Below are 13590 nucleotides of genomic sequence, written 5' to 3'. Positions count from 1 at the left end.
AAAATAACTGTTGCTTTCTGAATGTAGAAGGCTAAAAAAAAACCCCAAAAGAGACTGTATTAGTGAATCAAGCCTAACGAGAGTCCTAAATGCAAAATATAGGTTTCCTCAAGATATTAATCACTATTACATTATAAATTCTAGCTCTGAACACTCAATACCTCATGCATATGAATTTTAATAATCTTTTAATATGGCGAGGAGCAAGCATTTTGGAGAAGGGTTTTAATATGTTCCCTGCTGTGAACAGTCACACAGATGGTATGTGGCAAAAAGACCTCCAGTCTAACCTATTAATTAAGAGTGTTCATGTATGTTCATTAAAAAAAACCTAAAAATTAAAGCCAAAGAATGCAAGGCAGCATCTAAATGTTCCAATTCTCCATCATGTGTGTAGTTACTGAAAACTTATAGTGTCAAACTAAGTTAACATATCAAGTAAGGTTAAGGTAGCTCATAGACTCTTCTTTGAGGGTTTTGTTCTTTTTTTTTTTTTTCTTGCTTGTTTTTTATTATTAACATAGGCAGGTAGGTATGAAATTAGCCACACTGCAAGCCAATGAATTATTGCATTAGGATGTATTCCCTTTTGTGCAGCTCCAGAAGAAGGTGGACTGTAAAAACAAGATACAAATAAGAGATGTTTAACACCTTTAATTTTGGATTATATATCCTTTGGAAATACTATAATTAGGAAATATTTGTGTATATATGAGGAGTGGAGCGCCTTCATGGTTCTAAACAATCAATTTAGACCTTAAACCTTTAATCATGTCTGCAAATGATAAGATGCATCTAACACCCCTTGTAAGTATTTCTTTGCCTTGGGTCTTAACAACAGAGACAGAGCCTCACAAATCCTCTGACCAACTCACTGACATCTTATGCTAAACAGTCAGAGAGAAAAATTCAGCACATGGTAAAGTTTCTGTTTCCTCAAATGCTATTTATTCTATTTTTTTTTATTTAAAAAGAAAATTAAAGATAAAATTTTACTAAAGAGTCCTTTGGAATTTTTTTTCATATTTTGTTGAAAGAAGAATAAAACAAACTGACAAGTTTGCTTCTGATTCCTTAATGCTATATACATCACTTTTTGCATTTGTTCAGCTTGGATTGACATAAAGCATAACTAGGTCCTTATACTCAAGAGAGAACAGGAAACCTTTAGGCATATGTTCTATAAGTAATATGCAATTTCCAATTACAGTTTAATTTATTATTGTACAAATTATAAAAGATAGTCATTTTATTGAACACATTTCAAAAAACTAAACAGAGCAATTTCTGTTGAATACATTTATTAGCAGTATCAAAGTTCCAACTTATTAATGAAAATATTCCAGCCTTTAAAAACAAATATTTAATATTCTGATGAGGGGGGTTAAAGCATTTTTAAAAATAAGTCACCTAGATGTTTAATCTAGAAAATGTTGCAGTAATATTTTAATGAGTTGACATTTATAATTATTCATACAATTCTGGATACCCTTATAAAATATGGGTAAAATATGAATACCATTTAACAAGTGAGAAGTCATAAAACATTAACAAGACACCTATAGAGAAATGTTGTACATATAAATCAGTCAAGTTCTGAACTAAGAAATGAGGATGAAAAAGATAATGATTAATTGCCTAGTGACAGATATTTTCCTTTTAGTATATTTTCCATAACTTTTCTTGTTTTAATATGATCAGTATATATTTGTTCCTGTGTTTTGAAATTCCACTGCTTTGATTTATCTAAAAATGTTAAATGAATGCTGTATTTGATGGGAGAAACCTTTTCAAAAAATAGTTTTTAATTCTCTTCAATGTAGAATTCATAAGGTAAAAGAACATTAAGAATAAAGCTTACAATACCTTTACTTTACTAAGGCAGTCTCTCAACTGGTCTTCATTCCCTGGTTCAAGGGGAATCCCAATAACACCGTCTGCTTCCTCTAACCATAAAATCAACTTGTTCAAATCCTCTTGAAATTCTGATAAAATATTCTTTTCTTCCTCTAGTCTGTAATAAAAATTTGAAATCAATATTTCTATAAACTTATTTTTATAAGGGCTTATCCATACTGAAACACGAGGCATAACTAATTCCTATCATTTATATTAATTATTTTTATGTGTGCCATAGATTTCTTCATATCAAAATTATCAGACAAACACTCTTTTGATATGGCAATAAATGTATTTTAAAAGAAAAGCTCAAGGTATGACTTGTAACATCACAAAATTCAGCTTCCCAATTATATATGACAGGTAGCAAACAAGCACACCAGAACCTAGAACTGTTAATTATTTAGACTAGAATTTTGTGTGAACTAACAGCAGGGAAGTCGAGTGTCAGCAACTAAGGATTCCAACATCAAGTTTTACCAAACTGGATCTGTAACAAATCACACACACTCATTTGAACATATTGAGCTAAAAAATATTTCAGTGACTGTGTCATATAGTTTGTGTAAAGCATTCCAGTCAAGAATTCACAAAAAGTAGGTGAGGTTTGCAGTCCATAATAAAGAACAGGATAGGATTTATGCATGGCACGTAACTTCAGATGTCTGCTTTGTCTCAATCTACAACTCATCTGTTCATTTTCTCATCCAAAACATAAACATTGCAGGTGTCTAAAGTCAGGTAGGGTTATTTTCACCATGACTGTATAAATATATTGAGATGTGAACTTTTGTGCAAAATCTTCCAAAGTTATCAAGAGATGCCTGCAAAAAAATTTCAAGAGCAGCAGGGAAGAGCATTGACAGAATGTGAACCCTTTGGGATTTACATTATGAGTGGATCCCCTCTGAAAAAAAAAATTATGTTTTATATAATATGCTTCTAATTTATCCACCAAACTCATTCACAAAACTGATGTTACAATAAATATTACCTGTATGAAAAGATCAAATCATTAGCAATTAAATTAAACAATCGCTTTTACATAATAATAGAGGTTTTTTGTTATTATTTAGTTAAGATTATTTGAGATCAAAGAAAAAGATGTAAAGCCAGGTTATTGGTTTGGGTTTGCTGTTTTTTTTTTTTTTTATTGTTATGGTTATTTCCAAGATCCAATTGAGTTTGATGTTAGTCTTACATTATACATAATAAAAAGTTGTATTAATATTTAAGAACATAACATGACAGTGAAGAATCAAGGTCGCTATTATTAATATATTATTTCTGAATGCAAAATTATATTAAAGAAGAAAAATTATATGAGCTTTCTCTAGTGCTCCATACTTACCATGATGGCCACTGCCCACAAAACACACTGAGAAGTTACATGGAACAACATCTGTTTTGAACTATGCTCTCCTTTCTTTGAATTTTTGGTGTGGTTTTGTTTTTTTCTTTTAATGTCTGTTTTGTTGTGGGTTTTTTGGGGTTTTTTTTTAGGAAACTATGTTTTCTGATGGCCAGCTTAAGCAAAGAAATCTCTTTAGAAAAGTTACAGGACTAAGCTTCAGGTAAAATTGAATCAAGAAAAAGTGTCAGTATAACATCATTTAACAAAAAGGTACTGAAAACAGTTGTTGGTTGACACAGTTGCCTGCACACATGCATACACACACACACACACAGAGTCTTACAAACAGCTCAGAAACTACAGATTAGGCTCTTATTCAAGCAGAATAAAAATTTAGAATTTCCAAAACTCAGTACCTCTCTTACAGATGTTTGTGCATCCAAATCACCAAAATATTTCACTCTATATTAAAAAAACTTTGTCATTAAAATCTCATATGACTCTTTTTTCTCTCACTGTAATTTCCAGAAAATAAGAGTATTCAAGTGACTATAAGTGTTCTGCATTTGAAACACTTATTTACAAGGAAAGAAAGCTAATTCCTTAATATTTTAAGTAAAAGCATTTGCTTGGGGAGAATTACAAAGGAATAAAAAATAAGAGTTGTTAAAATTAATTTTAAATAACATCATCCAGGTTACAGTGTAAAATGGGAGAAGTCTGCTTTGGTCAGCACTGAAAACTGTACTAGCGAAGAGGGGCATAAGCATAAGGCTGAACTAAATTATGTTGTATTTCACAGAAAAATAAACATCTGACCTCACGGTATAAGCAAGAAATTTGTCTAGATTAAGATTAGATTTGAGGAGAGTAAAGAGTTCTGTGCTAGGAATGCTGACTATTAAAAAAAAACCAAACTAGGAGCGTACAACTAAACTATTCTTTTACAAAACTTGCAAACTAACAGAACTTTTGCTAGGACTTTACCTGTATTTCATCTTATTAGTGTTTATTATGTTTCCTTAACAAGGCATCTTTGCAAGATGAGCATCATTATACTAGATGAATAAGTATTCTACAGGGTCTACAGTCCCCCTTCTGAAGTAACAGAGTAAAAACCAAAGTATCAAATACAACACTCCTGAGCAGACCTCACTAGTGAGATGGTACCATCGCACAGCCTGGCTGCCCTAAACATGCCACGTCTTCAGGAGAACTAGAAAGTGAAGAAAGGAGAAGCCTCTGCACCAGCCAAGGATCATAAAATTGATTAGAAACAAGGAAAGACTTTTAAAGTCATTGAATCCAACTGTTAACCAAGCACTGCCAAGTCTGTCACCCAACCATTTCCCCAGGTGCCACATCTACATGTCCTTTAAATTCCTCCAGAGGTGGGGACTCAACCACTTCCATGGACAGCTTTCTGTGAAGACATTTTTCCTAATATCCAATCTAAACCTCCCTTGGCACAACTTGAGGCCATTCCCTGTTGTCCTATTGTTTGTTACTGTGGAGAAGAGACTGACACACAGCTCATTGCGACCTCCTTTCAGGTAGTTGTAGAGAGTGATAAGATCTTCCCTCAGCCTCCTTTACCAAAGAGAAAAAATCTTTAACACCCAAAAGTCAATATTCATAATTACATTTAGAGCATGAAAATGCTGGATTTAAAAATTAATTAACTGTAATGTTATATTTTATTATGATAAGTGAAAATTTTTTAAATAAATAAAATTATTATATAATATATTTAATATATTAACATATATAAGCTGAAACGTTTGGCAAATTTCTCTCTCAACAGTCTCTCAACACAGTTCTAGATCGAGTTCCTGCTTTAGATCTAGAACAGATTATTTGCTTTTGTTCTTAATACAGTATATTCTAATATTTGCTAGACATATGAGGCCACCAACGTTCTTTTTTTTTCTAAGCTCATAAACAAGTTACTCTTCCGTAACTGCCTAGAATTAAACAAACACAAGCCACTAGTGCCAAATTGTTCTTTAGAGAAAAAAGGAGATGAGACTTACTGTGAAAATAAATCCCTCCAAAACTATTTATGTCTCTCTCTATAAAATATAGGTATACCCATAGATGCACACATATACTTACATTTATACAAACAAATACATAAAAAAGTGAACACCATAAATAGCAAAAGAATTAAGAGTCCTACTTTCTTGGTTTTGTTTTAGATTTTCTAATGGAATTCTGAGTGACTGTTTTCAGGGACTGCTGTTTGTCCAGGATTTCTGGAAATGCGACCAGATCACCAAAAAGTCCTGATGCAGGTGGACTTTAGTATTTCTTGTACTAATATTTCTATGTACTAGTCTCTGAATCTCTTATAAAGTATTGTTATGGAGCCAGAAATTCTGGACCTTCCTGATGCACAAACTTACCCATTTTGGTTGTACAGGACATGCAGAGAAGAACCAACTTTATAGCATTATATTTATTACAATGTTCTTCACTGAGAAGTGTTTATGTCATAGAGGTCAAATGCTCGTCTCAAGCCAAAATAGGTTATCTAAAACCAGATAAAATATTTTTTTTTGTGTGAAACTGAGGCAGATGCTAAAAATAAAGAAAAACTAACTCCCTGTAATCCTAAAAGCAGAACCATAACTTCAAATCTTTTTCTGCTTCAGTTATAGACACCTGGGAATCATTGTCCAATGTTACACTGTGAACCACATAATAAAACCTCTGTTCCTCAACCTGGCCAGGTTCCCTGAGACCTAAGCTCTCAGGAACAGCTTCATTTTTTTAATTTCCTCTCACTTCTACTCATTTATAAAGTGCATAGCTCAGTGGAGACATTATGTGATGGTACCCTAAGGATGTATCTGAGAAAGATACAAGTTTAAATACTTTAATTCTGGCACAGAAAAGACATAGCGTTCAACTCAATACCCCCACGAGCAAAATTATTGAGCTGCATAGTATTTTGAATGAGAAATCAAAAAGATTTCTTGTTTCCTAGAAGAGATAGCAATTGGCAAGATTCCTTTTTCATCTTAAGTACACTGTCAGTTTTATCACCCTTATGAATTCAGCTGCAACCCTTAAAACATTTAAACTTTTCCTATCATGAAGGAAAGAATTTTTATTTTTCTTTTAACTTTGATGACTAATTTAAATGTTGCTCAGTATGATGGGGATGTTTTTAACCTAAGACTTTCCAGGAATTCTTTTAGAGATGTTCATACATATACATGTATGCACCCCATCCCCCCACATACGTATAATTCATATGTGTGTATACACACATGCACAGAAGGTTTCAGAGTTCAGAAACAAAAAGTATTCCATAAATATCTACTTCTTTATTCTAGTCAGGAACAGGGTATAGTATAGCAATTAAAAGGTCCATTGCAATTAACGAGAAATGCAGGTACACTTTATAATTTACTTTATAATTCGTTCTTGACCTGCTAGAACTTCTATTATAAATAACATCCTGCATGACAAGTGTCATATTATGCAAGACAGTAAAATAAAGCACTCTGTGTTAGCTGAACCAGCTAATCAAATTAAAAGTTTTAACTCAGTGACTGACTACACCTTTTGAACAAGCTGATTTCCATCACCATAATTACATTTGGAACAACAGACACATGTAATTTTTAGGTGTTTAAATTTATGGTGGCAATGAAAAAAATTAACAGTTAATTGTTATTTAGGGAGTATGGGCTTCCAAATCCAAGCCTAAAAAAAATTGGAGTAAAGAACAAGAGCCATCAGTTGACTCAGACATGGGAAGAGCAGCTCTCAAGAAAGCAGCTGGGAGTGTCTTGTTGAGAAGCAGGTGACTGAGGAATAAGATTTCATTTTAGCAGCTGGCCCTATGGAGCCAGGCGGATTCATCTCCAGCACAGGTCTGCATGCTGTTATATACTACTGCCTTATCCTTATAAACCAGCCTAAGTTCCCAAAGAACTTTGAAACTGCTTCTCTGTTGGTGAAAGATTTATTTCATTAACACTGAAATATAACCCACCTCGTTTGATGGAAAATTCTCGAACTATAGCAGAGAAGTACATATTTCCATATTAAAACATAGCAGATTTATGTTTATATTTCTAAATTCACAGTGTCCCTTGGTCAACTATTCTGACTGCACAGCTGTTTATATGAATCTTATATAAATTATACCCCTGGAAGCAAATATATTAATATTCAGTATTTAATACTAATCTACATTCATTAGTTTTCCTATCAGCATTTTGTATATATGATATTTCATTGATCACAGATTAGTTTTTCTACCAGCATTAAGCCATTAAGCTGAATCAACATCAAATTCTTATGGAAGTCCCCAAAATACCCTGGAAAGATTTTTTTTTTTTTAAACTATAATTAATCCTTAGTTATATTTGTTAACTATTATGTAAACATTCATAGCCTATTTCAAGTAAGCTTGTATTTTCATTTGCAGTGTCTAGAAACCACATGGAATGCATATTGCAGCTCTTGTATTTTCCCCATAGTCAACAATGTGGTACCAATACCATAGCAACCTGTAAATAGTTTGTGAAGCACATGAGATGTTCAGAGTTTGTAACTGCACGTAAGTGATGCTGGATTTACTTGGGAGATGTCAGCTATAGAAATAAAATATGCAATCATAGGAGTAGGACAGATCTACACTTGTGACTCACATTTCCATGTGCAAGTCCAATAATATTTTGTGTCTTTTTATTTTCTAACATTCAGCTGCCGATTTTGTATTTATTCTATTTCTAGGATTAGGAATTAATGTGTTTAGTAGATGTTACTGAGAATATAAGAGGCCACCAAAATAGTAACAACAATTTAGAGAAAATATTTACTGAGGAAAAATTAATTTCCATTCTCTCTCTAAAGAATGTGCAAATATGATTCATTAAGGTAAGGAACTTTAAATAATTGAATAAAAATACCACATAAACTTTAGAAAATTTGAATTTAGATGTAAATACTAAACAGTAAGATGTTTAGCTAAACTACTTGTAAATACCAATTTACACCAGTGATTCTTTTCTAGTCATTCATTATAAGAAATATGAACAGTCAAAAAAAGAAAATTCAGAAAAATTCAATATGTAGCTGATTATATTCTGGAAAAAAAAATACATTTATTGACTTAACTGTCATGAAATCTCTCCATCCTAAAACAGTTTTTAAATTGCAACTAGAAGCTAATCACAGCCTTCAATATACTGAGTGTTCAGGTGAAGGAAACCAATCACTTTTAGCTAATGTGCTATGGAAAAAAAAAAAGAATACTTTAATGAAGATACAGTATGAAAAATATTAAAAACTATATTTACTTTATAATAATTAGTTTTATTTAGAACAGAAAGCTTGTTTTTACATTCAGGAAAGTATTTGGAAGTATTCTGGTAAACAGCCTTTGTTCTGTCATTCTCTCCATAATTACTTCAGACTCGCTTGAGTAGAGATCTGAACAGGCAGTCTGCAGGTTCAAACTCATTAAAAGTGTAAATGTATTTGCAGCTAAAATAATGAAAAATTCTCTTCCATTCAACTGAACCCAATTTTAACAAATGTCAGGATCGTGATGAATAAAAAACTCCAAACTGATTACTTCTGAAGCAGTGAAGGAATCTAATTCCCAAGCATCTGTTCTCAAAAATTGCACAAGAAATTTTTAACAAAGGTGAAAAACAAAAAGACCAGCCAGCACTACCGTTATGAGGCTGTCAACTCATTTATGAGTGTTCCCCTTATCAAGTTCCTACTTGAGATGTTGCTTCTCCTTCCATGTACTTTCCCTTGACTAGCTCTGCCTGGCCCTGTGTTCCTGCAGCAGTAGTGAAGGTGCAGCACCACACTGCTGCCACAGCCCTGGGTTGCCGCCACCCAGGCACTCAAGGGCACACAGGGATTTAGGGATATGGCAAGCCACTGCATCCTAAAGTCATCCAAAACTCAACTGTCCCAGTGGGGTGTCTCAGCGCAGACATGCACAGCATGACATGGCCTGATGTGTCTCAGGGGACAAAAAGGCAGAGAGAACTTCTGTTGGTGCAGTTTAGAAGATTCTGTATTAAAAATGATTGCTGGAGTATGAAGAGGGAGAGAAACAGACACTTTTTTTCCCATCCTTGTTCAAGGATTAGTAGCATCTATTCAAAGGGTCATTGAGACTTCCCCTGGTCTCTAAAGTCCACATTTCAGTTTGGGTAACACTGTTCCAGAGTACAAACTTCTCCAAAACATGCCACTTGCAGCAAAATGTTAACAAAACCTCCATTAAATTCCCAGTTTACTAACTATCAGTGTATCGGACTTTCAATCATGTTCCACTTTATTCGACTGCCTGGTCTATTCCAAAGTTTGCAGTAAGATAAAATTACACTCTCACCTAATTCTTAGCTGGATGGCTTAGACTGCAAGATAGAGAAACTTTAAACACTGAATTCAAACTTCTATAGTTTTGAAACTCTTAGATAAAGGCAAATGAAAGATAACATCCTACACAAACATAACTGAAGCATAACCTCTTGATCTTTAGCACCAAAGACAGGAGATTCAAAGTCAATTTTAAGATTGTGCTTTGCCTGGGTTCTGCATTTGACCTTTTAAAACTTAAAACAAGCTTCTTTTTACTGAAGAGCAGTACACATTCCTCAAATTGTTTTGAGATTTAGTTTCATTTTCCTGTCTGTTTTTAATTAAGTTGACCTTTGTGGTCCAAATAATTTTCATTCATTAAATCTGCCAGTCTATCACTGAGATTAATATTAGTGTGTAGTGAACTTATGATCAGTTTCAGTTATTTATAGAATATCACGGTTTTGATCAGGTTTATAATTCTTATTATGCAGGTAGTTTAATATTTATTTCAAATTATTTATGAAAACTGTATTACCATGTTGAAACTTGGAATTATATCCCATATCAATCTTCCCCTTTCAAGTCAACGAACCACAGGGTTCATGGTGGTTACAGGAAATATTTTGAATTTACAGGGTTCTTTATCAATGCAGTGATAATATTATGTTCTCACACAGAATAAATAGCAGACCATTTAACAGAGCAACCTCAGAAAAACTGATAAAACAATTTTGTAGAATTCCTCCTCCCCTACTCAAAATATAATCAGTGCATCAGAACCTGAAAAATGCCTGAGTGCATGAGCAAAGCTACCCCAACAGAGGGCCATCAACATTGCTAACAGGAGATGGAATTAAGGGGAACACAGAAGACTGGCTACTTTCTTTACTCCATTCACCTCATACTCTCCCAGGATCCACTGTCATCATATAGAGTCGAGTCACAATAATTTCCATCATAACCTTCTCTGGCCAGCATAACCTAGACATTCAGAAACTACAAAGTAAATCTTAAATCCGTTTTACTCTCTCTTACACTTTCAACAAGTAACCTTTACTTCTGGCACTGAGGAATTAGGTAACATGTTGTTCCACATTCAGTTTACCCATCACTTCGACTTCGTAAACTTCATATCCCTCCCAAGATTTCTCTCCAGATTGAAGATCTCCAGCTTCTTAGTCTCTCCACACATTGTAGCTACTCTAAACCTTGGGTCATTTTAGCTGTCCCCCTTCATCTATACTTTCTGTAAGTCCCTTTGACATGCAGAGAGATCTGCACACAGTAACTAACTTGAGCACACCACAAGATTTGATATCAGCAAATCAACATTTTTTTTTGGTGTTTTTTTTTCATAATACCCTTACTGATGCAACCACTCCATCCTGCGCCTGAAAACACTGACAGTGACAAAACTAGGATCACTTTCTTGAGTTGTAACAAGCTCACCATCATCTAAGCATGGTATGATCTGTTTGTCTAAAACATATTCATTGCTTCACATTTGTCTCTGATGAAGATCATCTGCCCATCTGCTCAGTTTTGGAGTTCCCACTATCAACTCAGCATTTGACTACCTAAGGCTTAATGTCATCAGCATCCTTGGAAATGTCACCATACACCTCCTGTCTTCAACTAAATTCTCACATTCGTGCATCTTACAAAAATACTGTGTGTTGCTTTCTGTTACTCCTGTAATCTACACCCTCCATCCCACAATGGATCTTTAAAGTCTTGAAAATATGAGCTATGGGCTTTAGAAGGATGCCCAAAATGGAGTGTTGATGCCTCACCTGTAAACAGGATTATAAAAATCAATTTCTTCCATCTTGGTAAGCAAACAGCAAAACCAGAATTTACAGTATTTAAAATTTCCTTGTCATTTAAATAATGCTTAGCAACATTACATTTGAATCTGAAATCACTGTCAGATTTCATTTCTGGAATCCATTCAATTGCTATTTTTTTCCAGTTTCTTTATCTTGAGATCTATTGAGCCAAAAAAACTTAATAGATCACTACTCCTCTGAGCTACTCAAAAACAACTTTGAAAGCAGAGCACAATGTATTGACTACAAAAAATAAAACATAAAACCTACTAAAAATTTTGAGGCAGTTTTATTTTCTGATTTGAAGAAGGTTCTAAATGTTAGAAATGTTGTTTCTAAAACTATTTTATTTTTCTTTGAAATTATAAAAAGAAAATATATTATACCCAGTTTGCTCTCCCTTAAAACAATATCTTCTTCCATTATAGTTCCATTTTCTCATTTTCAAAATTGACAAAAAACATCTTAGCACCCCCTTCATAATAATAAAATTCTTTTAACCAGGAATATTTTATTTTTCAGGAAAGATAGGCAAATATTAAAAGACTATGAAAACTTATATGATCTAGAATATAAGCCTTCTGACTTAGCAGTTGGGTTTGTTTTGTGTTTTTTTTAATAGTCTGTTAAAGTTATTCTGAAAAAGGGATTCATACGTTATTTGACCCACATTTATTGTAATTTATATTCTAATAAGATACTAGAATATATTTGACATGGTGCAAACACATGCATTGGGCAATGCTGTGACTATATTGGCTCTTTTGGATTGCAAGTAGAGGTCACTTCCTTCAACTTGCCCTGTGTGCTTTGATCATGCTTTGATCTTAATCATAAATTAGAGCACTTTGGATGACACAGGTTTCAAGTCCCAAAAAAGAGAGAACCTGACTGTACCCCAAACCCAATTAGGACAACCAATGAAAAACTAAAAGATGTCAAACATAAGAGACATGAAAATCCCACGACACCATGGCTATATAAAGACTGTGCAGCTGATAAGCCTATTGTCTTTTCATGCCCAGGATCATCAATAATCGAGGACTAGATAGAACACACCACTTATTCCTGTCAAATAGGTTTCTTTCCTTTGAAAATCCAGTCTGTGAGAGTAAAAAGATGAAATAAAATTTAAAAACAAACAAAAAACCCACAAACAAAACAAACATACTGGGAGGCAGCAACTAAGCTAAGCTGGGGGTAGAATCTGTTTTCAAGACCAGGAATAAAAAAGCATTTCCTGGCTCTGACACAGCCAGGAAGACTGGGTGATGAACAGAAGCACAAACTCCTCCATCCTGATGCAAAAATCTTACTAAAATAGACCAAGAACATTTATATCAGTTTAAAAAACCACTATCAGTATTCCTGCTGGTGCAATGCATTTATTCACGCAAAGTTCACTAACTGAGGTCTCTGCAATCATGGTCCTTGAAATTATACAAGTTGTCACTCCAGATGAAAACAAATCAATCAGTCAACACACTAAACAGACCAAAGGACTTGCATGTGCAAGTGTTTATGTTTATCTAGGGAATATAACTGTACTATTCCCACTTAACAGATCATGGGCTTCCTTAAAATATAGACTGTGCCAAGAAATTCCATGTAATCCTGCTAATGCTGCATTGAGCCAAAAGAGCATTCAGATAGACATTTCTACTGAAAAATGAAGGATTGTACAATACCAATCTTAACCACAACTGGAACACATTTTATAGTCTCAGACAAAGCTCAACCATCGATCTCTTTCTTCTATGGGCCCAAAGAACTTTACAGGGCTATTAAAATGATGTGTTATTGTTTTGTAAGTGCTGGCACTTACACAACAAGTTAATGCTTAGAAACACAGATGGGTTTCCAATGTACAAAAAAACAGCTTTTAGTGTGACAAATAAAGGCCAAGGACTCCCTTGTGTAAAAAGCTGCAGTACCATCAACACTTGGAAATACAGCAGAATTATTTAAGGCATCCCTGAAGCTTCTGACAGCTGTAGATTACATGCTGCACGTTCTTCCCTAACACAGAATCACAGAATCACTTAGATTGGAAAGACCTGTGAGGTCATCAAGTCAAACCATTAACTCAGTACTGCCAAGTCCACCACCAAACCATGTCCCTAAGTACCATTCCTACATTTAAATACCTCTGGGGAGACC

At 34.0% G+C, this 13590-nt stretch overlaps 1 protein-coding gene across 11 annotated transcripts in view; it reads right to left on the bottom strand.

Annotated features, from left to right (window-relative positions):
- The window catches only part of DMD (dystrophin), a 799860-nt gene that overhangs the window by 385756 nt on the left and 400514 nt on the right, over positions 1-13590 (bottom strand). For all 11 annotated transcript variants that reach the window (XM_017833948.1, XM_017833947.1, XM_017833942.1 and 8 more), the window contains one exon: positions 1867-2014. In XM_017833948.1, coding sequence (XP_017689437.1) covers positions 1867-2014 — 148 coding nt within the window. The remainder of the gene's footprint in view (positions 1-1866; positions 2015-13590) is intronic.

This window comes from Lepidothrix coronata, unplaced genomic scaffold (genome assembly GCF_001604755.1).
Source record: "Lepidothrix coronata isolate B3197 unplaced genomic scaffold, Lepidothrix_coronata-1.0 Scaffold225, whole genome shotgun sequence".
NCBI lineage: Eukaryota > Metazoa > Chordata > Aves > Passeriformes > Pipridae > Lepidothrix > Lepidothrix coronata.
Note: the sequence above shows the minus strand (reverse complement) of the source record. Positions and strands in the feature narration are given on the sequence as shown.